This window comes from Lipotes vexillifer, unplaced genomic scaffold (genome assembly GCF_000442215.2).
Source record: "Lipotes vexillifer unplaced genomic scaffold, Lipotes_vexillifer_v1.1 scaffold367, whole genome shotgun sequence".
NCBI lineage: Eukaryota > Metazoa > Chordata > Mammalia > Artiodactyla > Lipotidae > Lipotes > Lipotes vexillifer.
Window position 1 is genome coordinate 1,759,799 of NW_006795832.1, and position 26,029 is coordinate 1,785,827.

Below are 26,029 nucleotides of genomic sequence, written 5' to 3' on the forward strand. Positions count from 1 at the left end.
GCTGAAGGAGAAGGGGTAGCCCTTGATGGAAAAGGTGACCCTGGGTTGCCAGGAGCTCCAGGATTCCAGGTACGTACTTCAGAGAAGGTCCCTATCATTCTCGATCTCTTTCTCTCTGTCTCTCTCTTTCCACCTCTTTTTTTTTCTTCTCTCTCTCTCTTCTCCTTCTATCTCTTTCTCACTCTCTTAAAAATATTCTTCGTAGATATTCATATCTCTTCTATTTACATATTTACCTCATTTTATTCTAACACATTCACCTCATTATAAGAAACTACATTTAGCTCATATAAAAAAGGTGGCTTTGTACATATGTCTTTTAGCCTCTTCTTAAATCTCAATCACCCAAGCTTTACTAAATCTAAGAAGGAGCCTTCAAGGAATGGCTGTGTTCCACTTTGTATTTGTTGAAATCCAGGGTAAGATTGTATTACACGTTGAATACAATTTAAAATTGTAATATTACGTAACAGTCCTATTGTAAAGTTTGCATGATAGTAATATTTTATTTAACTGCACCTTTCTCCTGTTGAATAGTTTGCTTTCTGATCTCTATGTATGTAGCCAGAGGGTGATCCAGAATAGATACAAGGAAACAGCTATTTGGTGGCTGTGTGTACTTTACTCTGTGATTTGAAAGGATCTTTTGATAATCAATTATTTGATTGGTATATGTTTTTGAAGGCCCTCAAAAAGCTTTCTTGCTGTAAAGAAGTAGGAAAAAATAAACATGTCTTAGCCAAAAAAGCGGGGGGGGGGATCTTTTGATACTAACTTTCAGGTTAATTAATCAGAAACATTTTAACTTAATTCAGAAATATATGTGGAAATTCCTGGGCAGAGATAGGAATTTGCCTGAGTGAGTCAAAGAGTTTGAGTTAAGGTTGTTGAACATCTATATGGTGAGCCATGGCAGCTAATGATGGGCTGCAAAACTGAAGAATGACACAGTTAGGAGCCATATAAGCTCTTGAGAAAAGGTGCAGAATATTATGGCTCTTATTTTTTTGCTTAGGAAGCATTTAAGGAGCCAGATGCTGAGGGCAGGTCATCTAGTAAGAGGAGATAGTAACAATCTGGGACACGGATGTATCCCTTCAATGTGTATTGAGTGTTGGCCATGTACCACATTGTGCTACTGCTGAAAGTATAGCAGTGGGACCTTCAGTCATGCAAGAAATCCTTATTATGTGCCAAGTAGGTTCCAGGGGCTATTTAGGTGCTGGGGATACCACAGTGCACAAATCCCCAAAAATAGTTTAACAGAAATGTTTGCCCTCATGGCACATTCTAGAAGGAGAAAATATTTTAAAATGTAAATTACTAAGTATATGTTGTATTAGATAGTAATAAATGCCAAGGAGAAAAATAATGCAGGGTTGGGGGATAGGAAGTGTCCAGATTAGAAGGAAGGTTGTGGCATTAGATCGGATGGGCAGGAAGTCCCCATGGAAAGGATAACGTTTGAATAAAGATAAGAAAAGGGAGAGAAAGTGAGTTATAGAGATATCGGGGGAAAGAGGATTCTAGGCAGAGGCAGAGCAGGTGGAAGGGCCCAGAGGTAAGAGCGTGCTTGGAGAGGGCGAGAGAGAGAGAGGAAACATTTCTAAAAATTGTAAAACTCTTCTAAAGTAAAGCAACTGCTCTGGTCATTTTCCTGGAAATAGTACCATCAGGATGATCCTGGTAGCCTGTTATACATGGCAACATATGTTACACGTGGCCTCTATTGAAATTAATTGCAGCCATAAATATTAAACATTAGGCTCTGATTTTTCTAAAATAGTTTAATGCATTTAACTAATGGACATCATTCTTCAGTGAGAAGTAAATTTAAACTTATTCTAATTCTTCTCTTAATTTAAAGGGTTTGCCAGGCCTTCCAGGCTTTCCTGGACCTATTGGTCCACCTGGCCCTCCAGGATTCTTTGTGAGTATGAAGCCACTATTGCTGTAGACATCGTAACTAATAAAAGAATTATAGCCTAAAATTTTAAACAGAGTTTTAGGCTTGATTCATTACCTGCTGTAATTTTAACTGGTGGAATTTTCTAGGGCTTTCCAGGAACCATGGGACCTCCAGGACCTAAGGTAGATGACAATTCATATGTTGTGTCAGCCAGAACATCCTAACCGATCTAAAAGCCAAACTCAGTCTGATTCCACTTGTGGGTCACTGCTGGGCACCCCTCTGGAACTCACAAGGATTCCCAGCAGGGAAGTAAACATGGCTAGTGGCTCTGCACCTCCTACTTCCCTTCTCCCTGCACTTCAGTAACTTGATCTCTGATACAAAGCATCTTAATTCAATTATAAGTTTATACTAGTAAATAAAAATGACTATTCACGGACTCATTAAGCACGGTCCTGCATTTCTTTTTATTACAAAGGCCAACTGTTAGTATGGGGGAGGAAAAAAACTTTTTCTTCTATCTTCTTAGGTTCAGTGAGTGGGTTAACTGTGTAGGAAGAAAGTTTGATTTCATATGCATGTGGAGACCTCACAGAAATGAACTGAAAACCCCAAAGAGGCAGTCAGATCCAGAGGCTTGTACACCATTTTAACAAAGGGTGATAAATTTGTGGAGGAGTGACAGGACAAAGGAAAAGGGTTTTGAGCTTCAAGGGGCAGTAGATGGTGGAAAGGTCAATATATGGGGGAAACTAATGGAAGATAAGTGTTATTTCAGTAAAGTTTGTTTATGCAGACTTAAGTGAGTGTTGTCTCCAGTGATGACTTGTCTTCTCTTCCTGGTACAGGAGAGGGGAGGGTGACACCTTCACAAAGGGAAATTTATGCCCTGTCTTGAGGCAGATGGGGGAGAGCAAGGAACTTTTTCTGCATTTGCTGTTTCTCACTTGCCTTCGGCTCAAAATAATTCTTCTGCCGAAGTGGTATATTTTGGGGTGGCATATTCTGATCCCCTTCATTATTTTAAGTAAGAAAATGTTGAGCAAGGCTGAGCCCCACCAGGAAATTACTTACTATCAGATAGCCTTTGTGTGTAGGGTACTTGCCAAGGTGCTTTCACATTTATTATCTCATTGATGTGTGTGTGCGCGCACACACACACACACACACACACACACGTGCACGCACATACATCCCCTGTGAGATGAATAGGTTCAGGCTAAGTGAATCATCAAATAGTTATTGGCAGAGCTGAGGTTTAAAGTCTTCTGACTCCTCGTCTTGAGCTTTTCTCTACAGCTTGTGGCCTAATTGGGGGAAAATCTGCAAACTCAAGAGCAGAAAAGCAAAGACACGTTGGTTGAAATGGTAGATTACAGAAGAGAGATGATTCACATTAGACTTATCTCATGTCACTAACTTACTAATGAAGTCAGGTTGCTTGAATTCTATTCTTAGTTCTCTATTAAGTTTTGAATTTCAGAATCCTGAAGATCAGCTACACATCCCTCTTATTTTTAAGATGGGGAAACTAGGGCATCAGGAAGTTACCAGCCAGAGGAAGCAAAATTGGCTGGTGGCTGAGCCAGAAAAATGTTCTCCGAGCTGGGTTCCTTCCCCTGCCCCACACCATCTCATGTTATCACTTGCCCTATTAAGTAAATCCCTTAAGCTTTCTGCGCTTCAAGAGCTCTACTTTTAAAAGAAACATGTTGCCACTCCACTCCAAGAAATAGCTAAAATAACTTTTACAATACTAACATTACAGTTAAAATATAAATGTTCAATTATAAACATTGAACCTTAATGGGTTTAGACTATACATTCATGTTCATTTTTAAAAAAATAATTTGGGGCCTCCCTGGTGGCGCAGTGGTTGAGAGTCCGCCTGCCGATGCAGGGGATACGGGTTCGTGCCCCGGTCCGGGAGGATCCCACATGCCGCGGAGCGGCTGGGCCCGTGGGCTGTGGCCGCTGAGCTTGCGCGTCTGGCAACGGGAGAGGCCACGACAGTGAGAGGCCCACATATTGCAAAAAAAAATAAAAATAAAAAATAATAATAATAATAATTTGGTTTTATCTTTTCTTACAGGGTCACATGGGCGATAAAGTGATAGGACAAAAAGGAGAGCGGGTAATTTAAATTCTTCGGTTTATTTGTGGGCAAGATATTTTAAGTTCCCTAGCAATCAACTTACACAATTTATTCACTAAGTCACACTGAAACGGAAGTATTTCCTGTGTCTCAGGTTTCATTTGCTTTATCTTCCTAGGTAAGAACTAAAGAGGAAATGTAGATCTCTCAAGCTTAGTTTTTTATTCCTGAGTGTATTTGTCTTTAGGGTATGAAAGGATTATCAGGACCGCCCGGACCACCAGGAACAGTTATCGTGACACTAACCGGCCTGGTTAACAGAACGGTAACACTTCAATTTTATTATTAGGGTTGCGCCTTCCCCTTTCTAGGATGAGGTCCTTTGATCCCTTACCTCTTTCATAAGCTCTGTCACCTAAGCCCAGCTCAGCCAACCTGGGCCTCTGGATTTTATTCCTTCTCCATCTTTTACTCGAGAACTAGAAAACATGAAATGGGGAAGATACAAGGCAAGCCACTTGCAACATTCTTGAAGGAAGAACCTAGATCTAACTTTGCTCACCCATTATCCCCATCCCTCTCCTTGTTGCTAACATAGGATGGGTATACGGTGAGTATTTTTGAATAAACAGTAGCAAAATGGTGTGTGGCTCTGATGCAATTTGATAGCAGTGGCCTAAAGATAAGGGTAGAGCAGTATCATAATCAAATGGGACATTTTTACCCTGCCGTCATAACCCCAAGGCAATGTGGCCCCTACTCCTCTCCAAGGACACTGTGACTCATTATCATGTGCTTTTTGCTCCCACACTGGGGTAGCTAGAAGGACCAGAGGATGGAATTGAATCAGATACTCAGAAGAGTGCTTCCCTGGTGGCGCAGTGGTTGAGAGTCCGCCTGCCGATGCGGGGGACGCGGGTTCGTGCCCCGGTCCAGGAAGATCCCACATGACGCGGAGCGGCTGGGCCCGTGAGCCGTGGCCGCTGAGCCTGCGCGTCCGGAGCCTGTTGCTCTGCAACGGCAGAGGCCGCGACAGCGAGAGGCCCGCGTACCGCAAAAAAAAAAAAAAAAAAAAAACTTCCAAAAAAAAGAAGCCCAGGACAAGATGGCTTCCAAGGTGAGGCCGCGACAGCGAGAGGCCCGCGTACCGCAAAAAAAAAAAAAAAAAAACTCAGAAGAAGTGCCTCACATCATACAGCAATCCTAGACACCAGGTTGATCCTGGAATGTCTGGGAAGGGGAATGGGGAGTGAGGGGGAAGCTAACAATTTTCTTGTGGATTAACTAAGAAATAAACATAAATCATCGTTCTCCTTTAAACTTATGATTAATTGTTTTTAATAATAGCTTGATTGCAATATAATTCACATACCATAATTTTCACCCTTTTAAAGAATAAAATTCATGGGTTTTAATTATAATTAACTTTTAACAGCATTATTGAGATATAATTCACGTGCCATAAAATTCACTTATATAGTGTACAATTCAGTGGCTGTTAGTATATTCATAGAGTTGTGCAGCTATAACCATGTGCAATTTTAGAACATTTTCATCACCCCAAAAGAAATCCCTTAATCATCTCTTTCCAATATAATTAATTTTTAATGATAGAAATTATCAAAACAAAACTAGAATAGTTAAAACAGAACGTGGTGAGGTTTTCTATGGCCAAAATAATAACTCTCATTGAAGACTGGAAAAAAATTGGCTGAGGAGAATAACTGAACTTTTCAGGATTAATCAACAAAAGTATATTTAATAAAGTCTAAAGCTTTATTGGCTGAAAATTGATGGGAAAAAATCTTATTTTGACAAAAGCAAGATCTGGAAGATTTGACCCAGGGGACAAAATTGAGTTATTTATAACAATGATGCCCTCAGGAGGATACTCACATTGGGAAAAAAATTGTTTTTGAAAATTATATTTTCACAATATATGAATAAAATGTGATAAGGGCAAAACAAACCTAATTAATGAATTCAATCCTCGTTGTACCATTTACTCAGAAAATAGTTGATCTCAGTGAAAATAATTTCAGTATATTAAAAATGAACGTAAACTACATTAGAAATGATCTAATTGTGCTTATAGAAAACTGATTCAAGAATTAAATTAGTTTAATACAGTTTGATCTAAAGGATACTTTCATTTTTTTAAAAAAAGAAAAGGTTGTAAAAAGGATATATTGTACAGCACAGGGAATAGAGCCGATATTTTATAGTAACTATAAAAGGAGGATAATTATAAAAATCTTGAATCACTGCATTGTACACCTGAAACTAATATAATGTTGTAAATCAACTATACATCAGTTTAAAAAATAAATAAAATATAGCACACAAAATGTTTGTATATTGTTTCAGGGGGTTCCCAGGTATAAAATTCAAAATGTGAAAATTGATAATGTGGTGTGTTAACAGGAGGTGTATAAGTAGCTTGAAAATCCAATCTATTGAACAAATAGAGGACTTTTCCAAGTATAGTCAATAATATCTTGTTTGATCTGTTTGTAATGACCTTAACTTGTTTTTGTGACAGGACCTCAAGGGGGAGAAGGGAGACCAGGGAGCCGTGGGCCAGTCTGGACACCCTGGACCCTCAGTAGGTCACTAAGAATCGTGTTGTTCCCTTGAAGCAAAAAGTAGAGCCTTAGAGCATATTTTGATGTATGATCTACCTTTAAATCTTAATATTAGCTAAAGCATGATGGTATTTTACTGCACAGATCATAAATACTAGAATTATTTTATGGCCACTTCTAGCTGAAATCCCTGCACTGTTTTACATGCACCCAATGGCACCCATCTTATGATTTATCTTCAGCATCTGTTTTTAAATTAATATTCATAAATAAGATGTCCTTCTTAGATAACCCACCATTTCAAAAATTTTACCAGAAGGGAAAAGTTAATAAAAATCCATGTAAGTCAAATATCAATAATTTACAAAACTTGACCTAACTCTCATTAATACAGGGGCCACCTGGAGAATCTTACGGATCAGAAAAAGGTGCTCCTGGAGAACCAGGCCCACAGGTGAGTTTGGAAACTCAGTGTCATGTGCAACCTAAATTAGCAAGTACTCAGGACTCTTGAGGTCGTGAATATAAGGTGCTTAACTCAAACTAGCTTAGATTTTCTAAACTTTTTAAAAAAAAATTTGGGAGTTAGAATTTATTTGTTCAAGTATCTGAGAAGTTCAAGGTTAAAACAAGCGTCAAGGACTTCTGAACCTGAAATGAAATGGGCAGGACTCTGTCCGTTTCACTTCCACTCCTCTCTGTGTATCAGCCTCATCCTCTTCTTTGACCAACGATCTTCATCCATATAGGGGGTGATGGGCAAAAAAAGAGGAGAATGTAGAAACAACAGAGGCTCACTCTCCCACCCAGCTCTATTTTGCAAAGAATTTAAACACATATATTGTTTAAAAACTCTAAAAATTATACACTGGGAAAAGTATATTTTTTTTCTAAGAAAAAATATTCAACTGATATGATTTTTAATTTTATCGTAGAGGGTAAACACCATAATAGTTAATCCAAAAAGCCCTGTCTGTTTGAATGCTGCAAAATACCTTTTATACATATATCTAAATATAGGCACATCTGGAGTTCAGGGGATTGCCAACACCGCAAATGAATAGACTGTGAACGCCTCCCTCTTTCTGGATTTTCCTGTTCGATTCTCTGCTCAGTGCTTCCTTGATTTTCCTTCTAAGCTTTGATGGGTAGTGTTAACTCTAGTTTAAGCTTAGCTCTTAATATCCTCTCCTTTTTCCAGTGACCCTCCCTAATTTCCCATTCTGACTGGCTTCTGCCTTCCCTGGCAAGAGAAGGTCATCACCTGTTCTGTGGTTAATAGTTTTTCCTTTTAATAAGTGGGGGAAACCTCAGTCAGGCTTTCTTGCCTAAGGTCAAGAGATGATCATATCATTTAAGTCTTTCATGTTTATTGAAATCACCCATATTTATGAAGTTTCGTGTTTTTGTTTGGTTTTTGTTTTAGGGAAAGCCTGGAAAAGATGGTGCCCCCGGTTTCCCTGGCACTGAGGTAAAGATGTGACTTGGCCCATTAATATAGTGAAAGTGTGGGTCCTGTTAGACAAAAGGGTTTTTGAGAGTCACTAAGTAGTTTTAAGCAAACAAAAAGCATATAGCTTTTAAAAATTATGTTTGAGAATCATAGTGTTACACCCTCACTGTGGAGAGAGGTCATCTGAGCACATCTTTTTTTCCAGAAAGGAGTTTAAAGCAGTTTGCTTCCTACAGAAGAAATTGATTATCAATGTGTCTTCTGACCTATGCACTTTGCTGTTCTCCGTAGGGAGCCAAAGGCAGCAAGGGTTTCCCTGGGTTAAGGGGCGAAGATGGCATCAAGGTAATTCCCTTCCTAACGTCTATCTTCAGCTTTTTTAATTGGTTGGGTTTGGTCACCCTTTCCCCACACGTCCTGAAACTCGGTACAAGGAATTGCAATTAGAGCTCACTAAAACATCTTAGCATATTTGTTAAGAAGAAACAAGAGATGTGGCAACTGTATTTGAACCCTTGAAGGGGAAAGATGTTACACCTGTCCTGTGTAGTAGAAGCTGACTTAGGACGAGTGAGATTTCAGCTCCGCACGAGGAAGAAGCTGGAAAGGACCTGCGATTGGAGGAAGTTTCAGGTCATCAGGGGTCAAGGGTAGGCTGGTCCCTGTGAGTCTCAACCTGGGTCACGATGTACTGAAAGGTCATCATCAGTTAACTGTGGACCGTATTCCACATCATTGTTTCTGACAACATGTTACAGATATTTTCACATAGTTTTCATATGTAGGTATATATGCAGATTCAAGATTTTTATCCTATGTTAATATCGCTTCCAGTAGAATTCTGGAATGCCCTCCTGAGTAGGTAAGAAAGGAGGTTGATTATAGCTGGGACACCGGGAATTGCCTACAACCCACAGCCTGGTTTCCCTGTGCCTCTAGTCTGGGTGGGAACAGGAGAGCACGCAATGATGCAAACATCCTTTGAAGGGAGTGATGTGGAAGAAAGGTAGAGAACAACAGCCACTTCTTCCAGACCTTGTAGATAAGATTCTTGACTCAGATATGGCCCTCCAGGAAGATAATCACAAGTAGTATCCCTTTCATGTTAACTTGGTTTGTACATTTCATAGAAATAACATCAATTTTTAGCATAGATTTGTTTAACTGTGCATTTTGGTTTCTAAGTATACCTAACATGTAAATACTTTCGATTAATGTGCTCATAATTTGTAACTGTCTTTCAACATAGGGGTGGAAAGGAGACATGGGCCCTCCAGGATTTCGTGGTCCAGTAAGTGTAATTAAAGACCATTTTAAGGTCATGTTTGATCAAGTCTTTCAAAATATCAAGGAAATTTTGAAACAGTGTCTCTTATTGACTGCTATGATAGAGATTACAATAGTTACCTTTTTATCAAACCGGGGCAGAAAAAAATAGCTGTTGTCATTATTTGTCCATTTGATAACGGACAAGTATTTTTCTTTGGTCCTACTTGGTCCCTGGAATGCACTGGCAATGCCCATCCTGGGCTGTAGAGAAGAAAACCTTTCTCTAATCAGGCCTGGCCCAAGGTAAGTAATCCCTTGCCCTTAAGTAGGGTAGGAAGGCAGCAGAGGAGGACAGCTTGGGCAGCAGGGTGGCTGTCTCCAGCTGGGCCCCATTAAGACAGCCCTGCACTGTGAGGCAGCAGAAGCTCAGCCCAGGGTTTAATACAGGACCAGCCAAAACCAATGACCCCAGCCCAAGCCCCTTAGTGGCAGGCTGTTTCCTTCCCTCCCCGGTGTGAACATGGATTTGATGTCTGTCAGCTCCTGACTGCAGGGTGGCTACATTTTATACAGTGACTCTGTAGCTTAAGGAGTTGAGTGAAAAAGACCCAGGCTCTGAGTTCTGGCCTCTTCCTTTCCTGCCTCAAAAGACAGTGGTTCTCACATTCAGTGTGACTGTGCAGGTGTGACAGAAAGCTCCTCCATGGTGGCAAAGGAGTCACTGGGGGAGTGTGTGTGCGTGTTATTACAAACGCAGTTCTCAGACCCTTCAGGCTAGGTAAGTCAACTCAGTAACCGGAGGAGGGTCCCAGAAATCAGCCTCTTTACACTACAAGCAAATGATTCAGATGGCAAGTAATCCCAAGATACTTTTAAGGGGTTGCTGGGAAAATAAAAGAGGCGAACTAATTGGCCCCATGCAGCGTATGAAAAAACTAAGTTTTTAAAAACTTTTATACTTCCATCTTCTTTCTATCTTCTTTTCTCATGCTCAATACCACATAACTCTGCAGCTTCTGCTAACTTCAGAGGAAGTTCTGCTTTGGAAGTAGATGGTTAAGGAGACCAGCAGTAGGTCCACTGATCACTTCAGAAATACGTAATAGTCCTGAGTCCTTGGACTGAGGAAACCTTTGTCTGAAGGTCAACAGTGTCCTGAAATTTAAAGAAACAATCAATAAAGTATTTTTGATGTGTAGATCCCAATATACTTTGAAATAAGTTTAGTCCTCAGGACAAGCATTTTTAAAAAGTGAAATAGTATAGAATAAAAGATATCAGAGTTGATCATATGTTGTAAGAAGTCACTATTTTCTGAAACTTTAATTTATACATATTCACACATATATAGATATGTATATGTATATTGAAATGTGTGTATGTGATTTGGGCCACATCATAAAATGTATTTCTAATTGAAAGCCCATGAAATATATGATATCATGATACCAGATTAACTTTTATTTTTAAATGTATCCATCCCATATACTTAACTGCCATATCCTTCTAACACATAAACCTATGAATTCAGGAAAATAAGGAAAGTATCATTGTAGCCAAAAAAGAAGAAATTGAAGTAATTGCATTTGGCGAGCTGTCCATAAATAGCTGTCTTTTTTCTTTATTAATTTCTTTTTCCTTTAAGACAGAATATTATGATGCATACCAGGAAAAGGGAGATGAAGGAATTCCAGGCCCACCAGGGCCCAAGGGAGCTCCTGGCCCACAGGGTGAGAATAAATTTCTTCCTAAAGCATTTGCTGATCATTCCATGTCTTTCTTTCAAGGCAAAATGTATAGCATGTGTTTACAGACCCAGAATTGGCAAGAGGAGAAGGGAGGTCTCCTAATGTTCATAGGTGGTGATATTTTTTGGTATTTCCTAATTTTCATAAGAAAATTCCATAGGTGGTATACAGTAGAAGGTAACTGAATTATCTTTATGTAGGAAAGCATAATGTTCAAGTCTGGTAGGAAGACACAAACATGACTGGAGAGAAGGAGGTGGGAGTGTCCAAAACCAGCAATCTCAGTGGGATACAAAAGAGAAAATGGAGTCCCTGAAGAGCTATAATTTGAGCAAATCCACACAAATAGTGACAAGAAGGAACTGAAGTCCTGGTTTTCTGACTTCCAGCATCAAGAATTAAAGTCACATTTACTTACGTTCTATCCCTTTTGATAGATTGCAAAGATCTGGCTAATAGCTCTTATCTCTTACTACACATTAAAATCCCCAGGAACTGCTAAATAAGAACCATGTCCAGGTCCCATCCCTGTGATTCTGATTTAATTGCCTGGAGGAGGGCCCTGGATACTGGCAGATCGTTAAAGCTCCCCAGATTAATTCTAATGTGCAACAGGATTAAGAACCACTGATCTAGGAAAATTATTGATGTAAATAAGATTTCAAAGAAGAATTTTACTTAAGAGAGGTAGAAGTCTCAGTGTACTTAAACAAATGGACAGATAAGTATTAGACAAAGATTTTTAAAAATCTGATATGCTTACTATAAATCACTCATATACATCAAAGAATTAGAGCCCTACGCAGTGTTACAGCTATAAGCGATCTGAGATGGATCCAGACCAAACTCATATTCTTGACAATTCCAGCTATTTGATATTCTGGAATCTGAATCATCCAGCAAAATACCAAGCAGAGCAGACTCTTAGGAGGTGTCTTGTTGAATTATTTGAAGATGATAAAGTAGCATGATTTACTTTTTAAAAAAAATTGACGTAGAGTTGATTTACAATATTATACTGGTTTCAGGTGTACAATATAGTGATTCGATATTTTTGTAGATTATACTCCATGTAAAGTTATCACAAAAAATGGCTATATTTCTCTCTGCTGTACCGTATATCCTTGCTGCTTATTTATTTTATACATAGTAGCTCATGTCCCTTATCCCCTACCCCTGTCTCTCTTCCCTCCCCCGTTTTGAGTGCTAGACATCTAAGATGAACTTAGTTTCTTCTTTACAGTTTGTTTAAATGAGTGAAGTTTTCTCATATTTACCTATGTGAGAGTGGAGAAAAAGTATGAAAAATGTATTATTATATTATTATTATATCGTCATCCAAGATTTCAATAGCCGGGGGGAGGGGATATTTACATCTTTGTAAACAATTAATCGCTATTATGTATTCACAGGTCCCAGTGGTCCCCCTGGAGCCCCTGGAAGTCCTGGTACGTACATGTTTCTCAGGATACCAATAGAAACGCTATTAAATGGAAAACACACTGCTCTCTAGTGAGTCTACAGTATTTACATAAGACAAATGTTTCTTTAATTGATATACAAGTGTTTCCAACTTCTTAATCGTTAACTTTGTGACCTGCAGGGGAAAAGGGAGTGGAAACTGGGAAACTGACACAAAGTAATAGAGAAATGCTCTTTTTTACTCGCAGTAGTTTTAACTAAGTGTAAGACAGTAACTTCTGTGTAAGGAGCAGAAGGCTTGAAACTCAGAAGAGGCACAGAGCTAGAAAAACAATAATTTTATGGCAACTAGGTTGCTTAAAATGATAGTTTTCATAGTGTATCACAAGTTGCCTAAAGACACATAGATTATAGCTTTTGTGTAAAGTTTTCATTTTTAAAATATATTGTTTGTGGTACATAGACAATTCGGTGAAGTGGAAAAATATCTGTGAGTCATTTGAGTGGTTGCCTCTTGAGAGAGGAAGAATAGGATCAAGGATGGTTAAAGATTAACCACAGTAGCCTCGGTTATAACTGTCGTACTGTAATGTGTCATTTTGTAAAGGAGACAAAACTGAGAACAAAATAGCAAAGATTTGGTAAGCCCTGCCATTGACTATATTTTTCTCTGTACTATGCTGTATATTTAAACTATTTCATAATTTTGAAAATGAACTAAAATTAAACAGACTGAAGAACTACATATATATTATAATCCTATTGCAAAAGAAAAAGATAAATGGATAAATATTATGTGTTCTTGCATATATGTGGAAAAATATATACCAAACTCTTAACAGCAGGTATTTCTTGAAGTTGAAATGATGCAAAAGGGGATTTTAAAGGTCTGACCAAATATTAAGAAAGACTTCCTTCCAAGTAATGAATAGGATGGTTTAAAAAGCCAGCAAGTGAAAATTAAAAAGCTCTAAAACAGATGTCAATCCGAAGGATTATTAGCCTTTAGGCCAAAATATTCATGCTCAATAATCAGAAATAATCGGATATTACCCCCACTGGTTTCTCAGCAGAGATTCTTAACTATGAGGCAGAGATTTGAGACTTCCCTTCTCACATCCGGGTCATTTTAGGAGGGACAGAGGAAGGGGGGTTTGTATCACCTGGCATGGCTTCTCCCCCAGCAGATGCCTGCCTCCCCCAGGGTACCCTTTAATATAACTAAGACGATTGGCAAGAATAAAGTCCAATTACAATTTTCTCTCTTTCTCATTTGAGACCCTGAAAGATAGGCATCTTTTAGTCTCTAATAAAAAGAATTTATAAAATAACATATACTGAAGAATTTCTCCTGAAGTCCTTTTGAATCAAGAGACTACAGTGCATCCCAACCTCTGTTTCAGCCCCTTGTAATAAGTCACATAAATTACCTTCTTGAAATGGAATGGTCTGAGCTCTGCTGTATTGTGATAGTTTAACAAGGCCACAGATAAGGGACACCAGATAATTCACTTTTATATGCTCTATATATTTTTCAATTGTACAACTTTTATAAGAATATATCACTTTTTGCAATTGAAAAACAAATGTATATTAATCAGGGAAACATCTAAAAAACAATAAATGATTATTTTCTCCAAGGGTCATCAAGGCCTGGCCTCCAAGGAGCCCCTGGAGTACCAGGAGTAAAAGGAAGTAAAGGCGAGCGAGGACCCCCAGGAAAGAGCGCAGCGGGGCTTCCCGGGTCCCCTGGCTGTCCTGGTTCACCAGGCCCTACAGGGTCGCCAGGACCTCCAGGACCACCAGGTAAAGATGCCCTTTTGCGTACGTTGCCCGGTGACAGAGATGTGCCCATCGGGGGCGATGAACCTTACACGCAGCTTGGCCATCAGTGTGGACCGTAGGAGTTACGTTTCCACTGGAGTTTCATTTTATTAACTGTCTGTGGAAGCAGCTACGGTGGCAGGGCTACTTTGCAAGCGCAGCCCAGTGTTACCCTGAGTTCCCACAGAGGGTGGAGCAGGAAACAGGGACAAGGGGAGAGAAGCAGGGAAGGAATGACCATTATCAAGTTGGCCTAGGCCAAGCGCAACTGCTCATTCAGTCCCTGGAGACTATCTTCCAAGAAGCTGTATAACTTCGTCTCAGGATAATCTTTCCTGGGGAGACAAAGAGGCAAGAATTTCCCCACCAGCCCCCATTTCACATGGGTCAAAGTTGTGCCCCACAGGACGGGACTAACACCCTACCATCCCCACCCACATCCCCCCACAGACACACACTTCCAGGCTGTGTTGGCATGTCTCCTGGGGCATCCTGTGGCTTGTCATCAGCAGGGAAGCCCCAGGACAGGAGGCTAGAGGTGTGCAACATGGACCAAGGCAAGATGCTGCCAGGCAAAGTGGGTCAGAAACCACAGAGCTGCAGCCCAGAGACTCTGAAGCAGTACCTGGAAGTTCTGATGAAGTTATCCTTTGCTCTCCATCCCCTGATAGAGCCACTTAGCATTCTGTATGTGGCTGATAGGTATATAGAACCTCAGGAACACACAGATCGCTCTATATATTTTAAAATGCCTTTCCTGGAAGGTTCCTGGGAGGTCTTGTGTTTTATACCCAACCCTCCTACTAGCCTTAAGAATCTTCCATGCGTCAGTGATCTTTTTAAGAAAGGAAGAAACATTATTTATAGACAATATCATTATAAACATAGAAAATTAAAAAGAATAATCTGGAAAATTCTTAGTATTAATAAAATAATTCAGTTAAGTGTCTAGTTATATGAGCAATATTAAAAATAGAGGGAGTTCCCTGGTGTTCTAGTAGTTAGGATTCGGCACTTCCACTGCCGTGGCCTGGGTTCAATCCCTGGTCGGGGAACTAAGATCCCAGAAACAGCGCATCACGGCCTAAATAAATAAATAAATAAATGAATAAATAAATAAAAGCTTTCCTTTAGGCTAACAACAATCTAAGAAATTATCCTATTAATAGAAGACAATGTCTAAGAACAAGCTGTTAAGCTATGGAGTGGATCTATGTGGAAAACTTAAGCAAAGCAAAACTCAACAAAAATACTTTACTGTATATCAGGGATTTGAACAACTTCTAGCCCTCCAAGTCTTTTTCCAGGTGTAGGTTTTGTGTCCTCATTTTATCGATGACAAGCCTGATACGCACAGCTCACGAAGCTCAGGCATGTTCAAATCAGGATCTGGCCCACAGGGCACCTGCAGTAGAACAGCTCCCTCTCCAAAGGCACCATGCTCCCTCGCCCTTCAGAGACTGTTCTTGTTTCTTACCCTTTCTTCTCTAAGCAACACCTATCTGTCCTTCCTGTTGGAGCTTTAAAGCGCTGGAGAAAGTTTTCACTGAGCCCACCTACCTCTTATAACACTCAAGTTTATCCTGATCATAGATCTTTCCACATTGCTTGTCTGAGTCAGTTTCCCCTATAAGACTCTTTGAGGTCAGGGAGTGTCTCATTTACTCTTTGAAGCCCAGCATACAGCATGGGGGCTGCGATATTGTAGGTACTCAAATATTTGTTGAATTAAATATGAAATGAATATGAAAATGTATAAGTATCTACAAATGTATACATGTAAAAGTATACATGAGTCTATGTTAAGTATAAAAGTGCCATAATATTTTACTTTTTTTTCTATTTTTTAAATTGTTTTATTGAAGTATAATTGGTGTACAACATTATATTAGTTTCAGGGGTAAAATATATTGATTCAATATTTGTATATATTATGAAATGATCATCACAGTGTCTAGTTAGTGTCTGTCACCATACGTAGTTACAATTTTTCTCTTGTGATGAGAACTTCTAAGACCTATTCTCTTAGCAACTTTCAGATATGCAATACAGTATTATTAACTATAGTACCATGCTGTATATTTCATCCCTATGATGTATTTGTTTTATAAGTGGAAGTAGATTTTACTGTTCAGAGATAACTACCCATTCAACTTAAAGACACAGATAACTGGATCACAAAATAAGCATTCTTTCATAATGGAACGGACATAATATAACACATACATATTCCATCCAAATTAAATGTTTCCACTGTTACCTGTTGCTCTGAAATTTGGGGAAGCTATAGGTACTGTTTGTACATATTTAGTTTCATCAGCATTGCCTTCAACCTATATTGGAAATGGCAAGGCCAAAAATTAGATCATAGAACACAACAATTTGAGAGAATTAACTATTGACTGTACCATTATAATAGCAGATGTATGTGGAAGACTGGGAAGAGCTTTCCTGAAAAGCTGCTTTAAGAATGACAAACTCGAGCTTCCCTGGTGGCGCAGTGGTTGAGAGTCTGCCTGCCGATGTAGGGGACAGGGGTTCGTGCCCCAGTCCGGGAAGATCCCACATGCCGCGGAGCGGCTGGGCCCGTGAGCCATGGCCGCTGAGCCTGTGCATCCGGAGCCTGTGCTCCACAACGGGAGAGGCCACAACAGTGAGAGGCCCGTGTATCACACACACACACACACACAAAAAAGAATGACAAACTCTACCATATAATCCAATAATCCCACTCCTGGGCATATATCCAGAAAAGATGAAAACTCTAATTTGAAAAGATATATGCACCCCAGTGTTCATACCAGCCCTATTTACAATAGCCAAGACAAGGAAGCAACCTAAATGTCCATTGACAGATGAATGGATAAAGAAGATATATTGTGTATATATATATATATATATATGTATATGTATATATATTCTTTTTCATTAATGGAATATTACCCAGCCATAAAAAATAATTCATAATGCCACTTGCAGCAATATGGATGGACCTAGAGATTATCATACAGGTGAAGTAAGTCAGACAGAGAAAGATAAATATCATATGATATCACTTATATGTGGAATCTAAAAAAATGATACAAATGAACTTATTTATAAAACAGAAATAGACTCACAGACATAGAAAACAAACTTAGAGTTACCAAAGGGGAAAGGAGGGGGTGAGGGATGAATTGGGAATTTGGGATTCACAGATACACACTACCATGTATAAAACAGATAAACAACAAGGACCTCCTGTATAGCACAGGGAACTATATTCAATATCTTGTAATAACTTATAATGGAAAAGAATCTGAGGAATATATATATATATATATATATATATATACATATATATGTAAAACTGAATCACTTTGCTATACACCTGAAACATTGCAAATCACCTATACTTCAATAAAAAAAATTTTTTAAAAGAATGAAAAACTCTGTTGATATGAATAAGCAATGAGGAGAAAACAGATGATGCCCAAGTCAGAATCCATTTTTGCACTCCGTATAGATGAAACATCTACAATCTGTCAGGAAAATACCATGTATCAGAGATACACAGAAGAATGAGATCTGACCTTTTGCCTAAAGATGCTAAAGGGATAGTCCTGGAATAATTGAAAACAACTGAATAAGATAGCATGGGTTGATCATGTGCCAATAAATACCATCTACTGAGCTTTCAAAGAACCACTGCTTCCTTATTAAAAATATCACATGTGTAACGTGAAAGGAAAAGCTGGTCAGTCTTTTCAGTTGCGGACAACCTTCAGAAGACTCAGCTTCCAAAACAGAGATGGGGAAATGCATATAAAATAAAGATGTTACTGGGCTTCCCTGGTGGCGCAGTGGTTGAGAGTCCGCCTGCCGATGCAGGGGACGCGGGTTCGTGCCCCGGTCCGGGAAGATCCCACATGCCGCAGAGCGGCTGGGCCCGTGAGCCATGGCCGCTGGGCCTGCGCGTCCAGAGCCTGTGCTCCACAACGCGAGAGGCCACAGCAGTGACAGGCACGCGTACCGCAATAAATAAATAAATAAAGACATTACTAAAACACTTGCTAATTGAAGAAAATACTTAAAAGAAAGAAAAAACGAGCTTTTGTGTTTTCTCTTTGTAGGTGGTATTGTTCTTCGCAGAGGTCCCCCTGGAGATGGTGGACCTCCAGGCCATACAGGGTCTCCAGGAATCCCAGGAGTCGATGGGCCCAAAGGTTGGTTCAATCAGTGATGTTTCTCAACTAGAATAAGCCATTCTCAACATCTTTATTATCACTGATTTTATATTTCCCTGAGACAACAATGACCCCAAAATAGCAGACAGTCAGAGACGGCTTCTTTTCCAAAAGGATTACCTAACGGTATTTATTTATCTGGAAATGAATCATTTATTTAGCACCTGTGCAGTAAATCATTGGCTCTTCCTAGAATGTGGTTGTAGCCTGCACTCAAGGAGAGAAACACTGAAATAGTAAATATTTAATACTAGGCTCTTGGGATTTCCTCTCTCAGAGCGCAAAAAATAAGCTCAGTTAAAGTAAGCAGGTATAATAGATGAATGATGTTTTTATTAATATGTACAATGTCCTAAATGATTTTCACTACATGAAAAAATTTTCGTGTGGTTCGAAAATATCTGTCCTTTCTAAGGACTCGGCATGGGTTTGTGAGTGATGCAAGTGTGTTCTCATTGCAGGGGAGCCAGGCCTTTTGTGCACACAGTGTCCTTGTGTCCCAGGGCCTCCAGGCCCCCCAGGATTGCCGGGGTTAGATGGCGTAAAAGGATTCCCAGGTACAGACAATTTGCACACAAGTATCTTTTCAAGTACCGAAAGGGTCGATTCATTGGGCAGGAAAAAATGGCATCAGACTGCTAGATGTCAGGATGTGGTTTATATGAATTTGGAGGGAGACTTTCAGAAACACACTCTGTTAACATAAAGTAAGCCAAAAATCCCATAAAAGCTGGCATTTCCCCTTATTCCGTCTTAGTTGCTGAACTCTAGCAAACCACCGTGTTATCCAGGAATTGTAAACTCACTTTTCTACAGGGGACCAGCTGGTAACTTGGAGGAGTGAAGCAACCATACCAAACACACACCACTTTTTTCTTCCATAAAGAAATAAGCCCCTGGGACTTCCCTGGCAGTCCAGTGGTTAAGACTCTGGGCTTCCACTGCAGGGGGTGAGGGTTCGATCCCTGGTTGGGGAATTAAGATCCTGCAGGCTGAGAGACGTGGCCAAAAAAAAAAAAAATGAAAGAAACTGTCTCCCATTCTTTTTTTCAAGAGACATGACCCTTCTCAGTCTAATTTTTCATGTCCCCCCTTTTGATATCATCATGGGCACATGCACTATTTCACATTATTCTTAACCGTACAAGCACGATAACAAAGTTCACCAATGGCCCCAGTGCCGGGGAAGATAAGGAGTGGTGAGGACTTCAGTAAACTGAAGGGGCTACGCAGTAAATGGGAAGCTGCCATCAGGCACTCAACTCCAGCCTGTTTACTTGGCAGCCTTTTAGGCTCTGTGCTAATAAATCTTCCAATTTTTCATGGGAAGAATAAAATTAGGATTTTTTAATCTGAAATCTCATGTTTTAAAAAAAATATTAGCCGTCAACTTTTGAAGGAAAAAACATTTCATAGGCCAATATCCTGAGGACTAAATAAAGCATATGTCACTTCCCTTGTTGACCTCTGTGCCAGACCAGAACTCTCCACCTCAGCACTGTTGCTCCAGGCTGTCTCTGCCTCTGCTCTCCTACCTTCCCCTTCCCTGGTCATAGAAATGACCATGGACAAAGGCTTGAAGTAGAAAAAGTCTCTATTTTATTAGTTGGGTTCCTCTGCCCCTGTGCCACTCTGCTGGCTACCCAGGGCCTTCACATGGTATCACACACCATCTAGGTTCTGCCATTAGCACCTTGGTCTATAGGCACCATCCTCAAATGATTTCTCATTGACCAATAAGAGCTCTCAAGTTACAGAGCCCTTGCTCAGTGCCCTAGGCATGGTTCTAGATGTCTTCTGTGCCTCCATCCCTTATTCCTCATGTCAATCCTAGAGCTAAGTGTTACGTTAACCCCATTTAACAGATGAGGAAGCTGAGGTATCAGATGACATAGCTAATAAGTGGTAGAGCCTGACTCCAGTCCAGACACTCTCCTCTGGAGACATGCTCCCGCCTTCTACACTGGCACCCCTTAATTGCTGTACCAGGTGCTGCCCTTTGAGCCAAGTTAATCTAAAGCTCTATCCTTGGGGGCTAAGAGCTAAAAGCTCTACCTTTGGAGATAAGAGCACGTTTGCATGTTACCACCATCCAGTAGACATTTGCATTGACACAGAGTCTTCGGGGAGGCTTGGTCTCAGTCCAAAGAAGAAAGGCTCATGGTGGCAGCTACGAGCACTGTGGCCAGCCAGTAGAGGACATGCATTAGGGCAGGGATCCTTTGTCACCCTCAAATCCTACCCACTTCTTCATGAAGGCCTTAGTTACTTTGCAGTCACTGCCCCCTGACTCCCTGAGACAAGCCTGACAGGAAAGGATGGCACAAAGAACAGGGGGAAGTGTTTTTCATACAGCTCCTATTTGACGCCCAAGTCTCTGGGGGGAATGTTAAAACAAAAACTAAAAGGAAGGGAGGAAGGTAAAGAACAAAAGGAAAGCCATCATAATTTTCCTGCATCCCCAGAGCGATCTCTGGCCCAAGGCTAGTGATGCAGGCAGGCAGCTCACTGCTGCTAACCAACCAATAGCATTGCTGTATTTTCCTTGGTTTTCCTACATTTGAGGTACTACAGGTATAGCTCAAAGAGATACATAAGCAGTAAAACTGTTTGGATTACTATACAAAAAATTCTCCTGGCTTAAACCTTGCAAAAAAAAAATCTGAATAAACATTTGTTAATAAACTGACCTGAGATCCATCCAAAAGATCCTCTAAAGGGATCCTCTTTACAGAGATATTTAAATAGAGGAAGTATAAAATAATACAGTAAAGCGCAATTTGGCAACCGATATACAAAGCCTCAGAAAGATTTGTACCTGTTTGGACCTGCAGTTACACTTTTAGCAATTTATTGTAAAGGAAATCTTTGGATAAATTTGCAGAACTAAATATCCAGAGGTATTTATCATAGCACTGTTTACAACAACTAAAGTTGAATAAGACAATCTAAATGTTTAAAAATAGCTGTTAGCTGAATGAATGATGGTTCACCCATACAATAGGCTACCATGCAGCCATTTAAAGGGAAGCTATAAGTCCATATTTATTGACATATGTACAGTATTATTCCAAAAAAGTGTATTATGAGTCCTATGCATTTATGGATATAAAATTTTATGAGTAATGCACATGAAAATTTTAGCAAATACTGTCTTCTGGTGGTAGATTTATGTGGGATTTTTTTTGAATTTTATTTTATTTAATTTTTATACAGCAAGTTCTTATTAGTTATCTATTTTATACATATTTGTGTATATATGTCAATTCCAGTCTCCCAATTCATCACACCACCACCGCCCCCGTATGTGTGATTTTTATTCTCTTCTTTCTGTATAATTTTTTTTACAATGAGCACCCATTACTTTTATCATTAGAAGAAATAAATGTGTCTCCTTGAAATTATAAAGACAAGAATTTTAGGAAGCTAAAATTTAAGAGTTCTTGTTTTGAATGTTATCTCTTATTCCAGTTATTTACTCCCATTCTTACCTTGCACTGTGTGTTTTAATAAAGAAATTTTCTTTCTTCAGAAGAAGACATCCTATTTTCTTCACATACTGCATTACCCTGGCTGTTCAGAGTTTGTGTTCTATGTATACTTAATAATTTACTGCTTTCAGGAAGACAAGGTGCAGCTGGCATTAAAGGAATCCCAGGGTCCCTAGGAAGCGCTGGTCTTCCAGGATTTCCGGTAAGATTTCATGGTTTTAAAGCTTTATTTAGTTTCAATTTGGAAAATGGAGCCCTCTGGAAATATGGTTGCACCCCATATAGGTTGTCAGTTTGGTGCCTAGCAAGGAGCACTTAATAGTAAGGCACTTAGTAGGTACTTGTTGATTGAATGAATAAATGAATGATGTGTGAAAGAATAAGTGAATGAATTAATGAATTTATAATCATTTCAAATGGTATCAGAGACAGAAAGCTGATCAGTGGCTGCCTGGGGCTGAGGCTGGGAACAGGGATGGACTGCAAATAGATTTGCGGGAATTTGGAGGAGGGGTGGAAACGTCCTAACACTGGATTGTGGTGATTGTGGCATGAATGTGTAAATTTACTAAAAATCATTGAATTGTATTCTTACAAAAGATTCATTTTATAATATGTAAATTATACATCAATAAAGTTGTTAAAAATTTAAATCAGAAAGTTATACTTGGATAAATATATTTAAATCAAATTATCCATAGATGCATATTGAAATTTACCAATATTCTAACGTAATCTGAATTATGATGAAGGTTGTATCATATTGAATTATATTATTGTATATGTATTGCATTGAATTACACTAATTGAATTTTTTTTATAGTTTTGGAAGAAAAAAATAAAGCCAAAAAGCTTGAAATTTTACTTATGGGCCAAAGAAAGGGTCTGGAAAAAAAATTCATGTTCAGTAAAATTGAAAAGTTCTTATTGACATTTTTTAACATTGACACAAGAACTGTACCCAAATGCAAGGTAGACTCATTTTTGTACCACCCTAGGGCTTCCCGGGTGATCAGGGTCATCCAGGACTTAAAGGAGAAAAAGGTGAAGCATCTCAGCCAGAGAGACAAGTGGGTGCCCCAGGGGATCCAGGGCCCCGAGGACATCCTGGAAGAAAGGGCTTGGATGGAATTCCTGGAACTCCGGGGGTAAAAGGATTACCAGGACCTAAGGGAGAACCGGTTGGTATCTAGACACTTTTTTCAAATTACCCTCCCTCTGAATGAAGGGCTCTAAAGTTAAGACATCAGATGATTTCTTTTCAAAAAATTGTTGGCCATTCAGTACAGTTCATCCCTTTAACTGCAGGATGAGGCCTCTTCAAATGAGCAGTAATAAACCGAACAAATATTTATAGTATTTTGACAAAAAAAAATAGCACTCCATGGTTTTTTTAGCCCATAGAAAATTCTACATTGATAATGACCTTGTTTCATACACAAGTTACAATTCCACATTTGTATCAAATGAGTTTATAGGGAAGTTCAGAAAATGATTAATAATGGAAAGTTTTAGTCAACATTTGGGGGACAATGTTCATTCTTTTAAGTAAAAATAAATGCGTAAGAGGACAGAATATTTAGGGTTTTGTCATTTGGGTAAATGTTTTGTCATTTGCCATATTTAAGTTTATATAATTCTGTCTCTTTTCATGGGATGGAATCTCTCACACGTTCAAGTGAGAGGTTCCTACCAGGATCTTTTTTTTTTTTTTTTTTAGCATCTTTATTGGAGTATAATTGCTTTAAAATGGTGTGTTAGTTTCTGCTTTATAACACAGGGAATCAGCTACACATATACATATATCCTCATATCTCCTCCCTCTTGCATCTCCCTCCCACCCTCCCTATCCCACCCCTCCAGGTGGTCACAAAGCACCGAGGTGATCTCCCTGTGCTATGCAGCTGCTTCCCACTAGCTACCTAGTTTACATTTGGTAGTATATATAAGTCCATGCCACTCTCTCACTTCGTCCCCAGAATCTGTTTTTAAATGTCATAGAGGCAGAGGCTGAGAACCTATCGCATGTATCTGAGATGTTTGCAAGGCATGCTGCCCAGCCTGTTTTATGAAATCCCTGTTTCTCCCAGGGTTAATCAGTGTCGTCCAATACAAAGGGTTCCACCTCAAGCAGAGAAACTTGTCAAACAAATTTAAAGATTCACTCACAGACCCTTTAGTATGAGAATATGAATAGTGACTTCCCAGGTTGTGGATATGATATGCAGAATTTCCTAAACCTTTTAACTACAAAACGCTTTTTGAGTGGAAGCAGCTAGCAGGGCCAATGTTTCAGACTCTCTTTGGCAAACTGTCAGCTGCCCCTCCAGAGTGGCAGTTATCCTTACAGAGGGCTGGAGTCGGGAACTCTTTTGGTCTAATATCAAGACAGTTCATGTGATGCTTCCATTTGCATTGCCCTAATTTTTTTTATTAGTTCTAGTAAAGAAGTCCCAGAAAGTAAGAGAAAATCAAGGAACTGATTTGAGTCTTACACCCTGCAATTATAAAAGAAGGATTACTCAGTCCCGCATTGACACTAAACAATGAAAAATCCAGTCACATTTATTATTTGGGGCCATGTTGGAGAGGAAGGGGAACTTCGATTATTTTGTCAAATTCAACTTCTTTAAAATAAACTCATTTTCAAAGTGACAGACTATGGAATTAAAAACAAAAAAAATATTTTATAAGAAAAAAATTACTCTATATAGAATATCTCCTTTATAATGAAAATACCTGGTGAAAAACCAATCAAATTAAAGTTTGCTGTACTGGTTTTATTTTAGAAATGTGCCAGTAACATGAATGCCACCTCTAATGCCATTTGAGTTGTTGGCCAATTTGAGCTAAGTTTTTGGGGCTGTTGTCATATGTGGCATCCCATTGTAGGATACCTTAAGTGGGACTCAAGAGAGTTGATGAAATGTTGCTAGATTCCAAAGGGCAAAACAACAGACATCATTCAGTGCTCTTATTTTAGGAACAGTGCCCTTCAGGTAACAACTGCTTTTTAATTCAAGACCTTCTCCATGACAACCTAACTGGTATTCGTATTCACAGTGATGTTAGCCTGTGTAAAGGGATACTGGATGAATCACTATCCAAACATATTTCTATTGATACAGGCCCTGAGTGGGGAGAAGGGGGACCGGGGTTTTCCAGGGGATCCTGGCATCCCTGGGTCCCCAGGACCTGCAGGACCGACTGGACCATCAGACTATGGACCTTGGGGAGAGCCTGGTCCAAAGGGCACCCAAGGACTTCCTGGAGCCCCTGGACCACCTGGAGAAGCCGGTTGGTTAGTTTTCTTTCCAGTCCTGTTTTCCTGTGGAGTGGGTTGATGGTTCCTAGCACTAGTGAAACTCCCTCAAGACTAATGAATGTATAGAAACAGCTTCTAGTAAATAGATGATGTCAACTTGTAGACACTGGGAAATAACTTATAGGATATGGTAGAGATAATCCTCTTTTTCCCTGTTACTGAGCAGTACAGCTGAAATTTCCTAGGAATAGTCTATATCCATTACTGATATAAATACACGGAGTGAATAGATCCTAAGAGGTGAGTGGAAGTTAGCTACAATAAACAAAGGGAAGGCAAAAACCTATAAGATTGATCTTGAGAAGCCTCTTCCTGGGCCCAGGGCCCACTCATGTTATTGCAAATTTGTTCTTTTTGATTCATAACCTCATAAATGGTTTCTAAATAAAACTTCGAAGTATCTAAGACAAATGAAGAAAAGTTGATAATAAAGTCCCGTTAATTTTGGGATCCACGTATACCGAACGTACTTGCAGGATTCAGGAGGGATCTGATCCTCAATGTTTATCCGTGGTGGAGAACATGGCGAAAGATGAGAATTTCACGTTACTGACAGTGTTAAACAAATAATGCTACCATGGTCGTTTTTTACTTCTAAAATCACTTTAGAGACCAAAAATACCACTGGTCTCCAAATCTTTTTTTTTTTTTTTTTTTTTTTTTTTTTTTTTTTTTTTTT

General features: G+C 39.4%; 1 protein-coding gene across 1 annotated transcript in view; it reads left to right on the plus strand.

The window, feature by feature from the left end:
- COL4A3 (collagen type IV alpha 3 chain) overlaps nucleotides 1-26,029 on the plus strand; it is a 135,831-nt gene that overhangs the window by 72,198 nt on the left and 37,604 nt on the right. The window contains exons 9-26 of the mRNA XM_007467913.1: nucleotides 1-69; nucleotides 1,868-1,930; nucleotides 2,056-2,091; nucleotides 4,005-4,046; nucleotides 4,255-4,332; nucleotides 6,550-6,612; nucleotides 6,987-7,046; nucleotides 8,019-8,063; nucleotides 8,337-8,390; nucleotides 9,295-9,336; nucleotides 10,960-11,044; nucleotides 12,475-12,510; nucleotides 14,126-14,290; nucleotides 18,421-18,513; nucleotides 18,996-19,091; nucleotides 22,157-22,227; nucleotides 23,024-23,206; nucleotides 25,154-25,322. The exon at nucleotides 1-69 is cut by the window's left edge and continues 42 nt beyond it. Coding sequence (XP_007467975.1) covers nucleotides 1-69; nucleotides 1,868-1,930; nucleotides 2,056-2,091; nucleotides 4,005-4,046; nucleotides 4,255-4,332; nucleotides 6,550-6,612; nucleotides 6,987-7,046; nucleotides 8,019-8,063; nucleotides 8,337-8,390; nucleotides 9,295-9,336; nucleotides 10,960-11,044; nucleotides 12,475-12,510; nucleotides 14,126-14,290; nucleotides 18,421-18,513; nucleotides 18,996-19,091; nucleotides 22,157-22,227; nucleotides 23,024-23,206; nucleotides 25,154-25,322 — 1,450 coding nt within the window. The remainder of the gene's footprint in view (nucleotides 70-1,867; nucleotides 1,931-2,055; nucleotides 2,092-4,004; nucleotides 4,047-4,254; nucleotides 4,333-6,549; nucleotides 6,613-6,986; nucleotides 7,047-8,018; nucleotides 8,064-8,336; nucleotides 8,391-9,294; nucleotides 9,337-10,959; nucleotides 11,045-12,474; nucleotides 12,511-14,125; nucleotides 14,291-18,420; nucleotides 18,514-18,995; nucleotides 19,092-22,156; nucleotides 22,228-23,023; nucleotides 23,207-25,153; nucleotides 25,323-26,029) is intronic.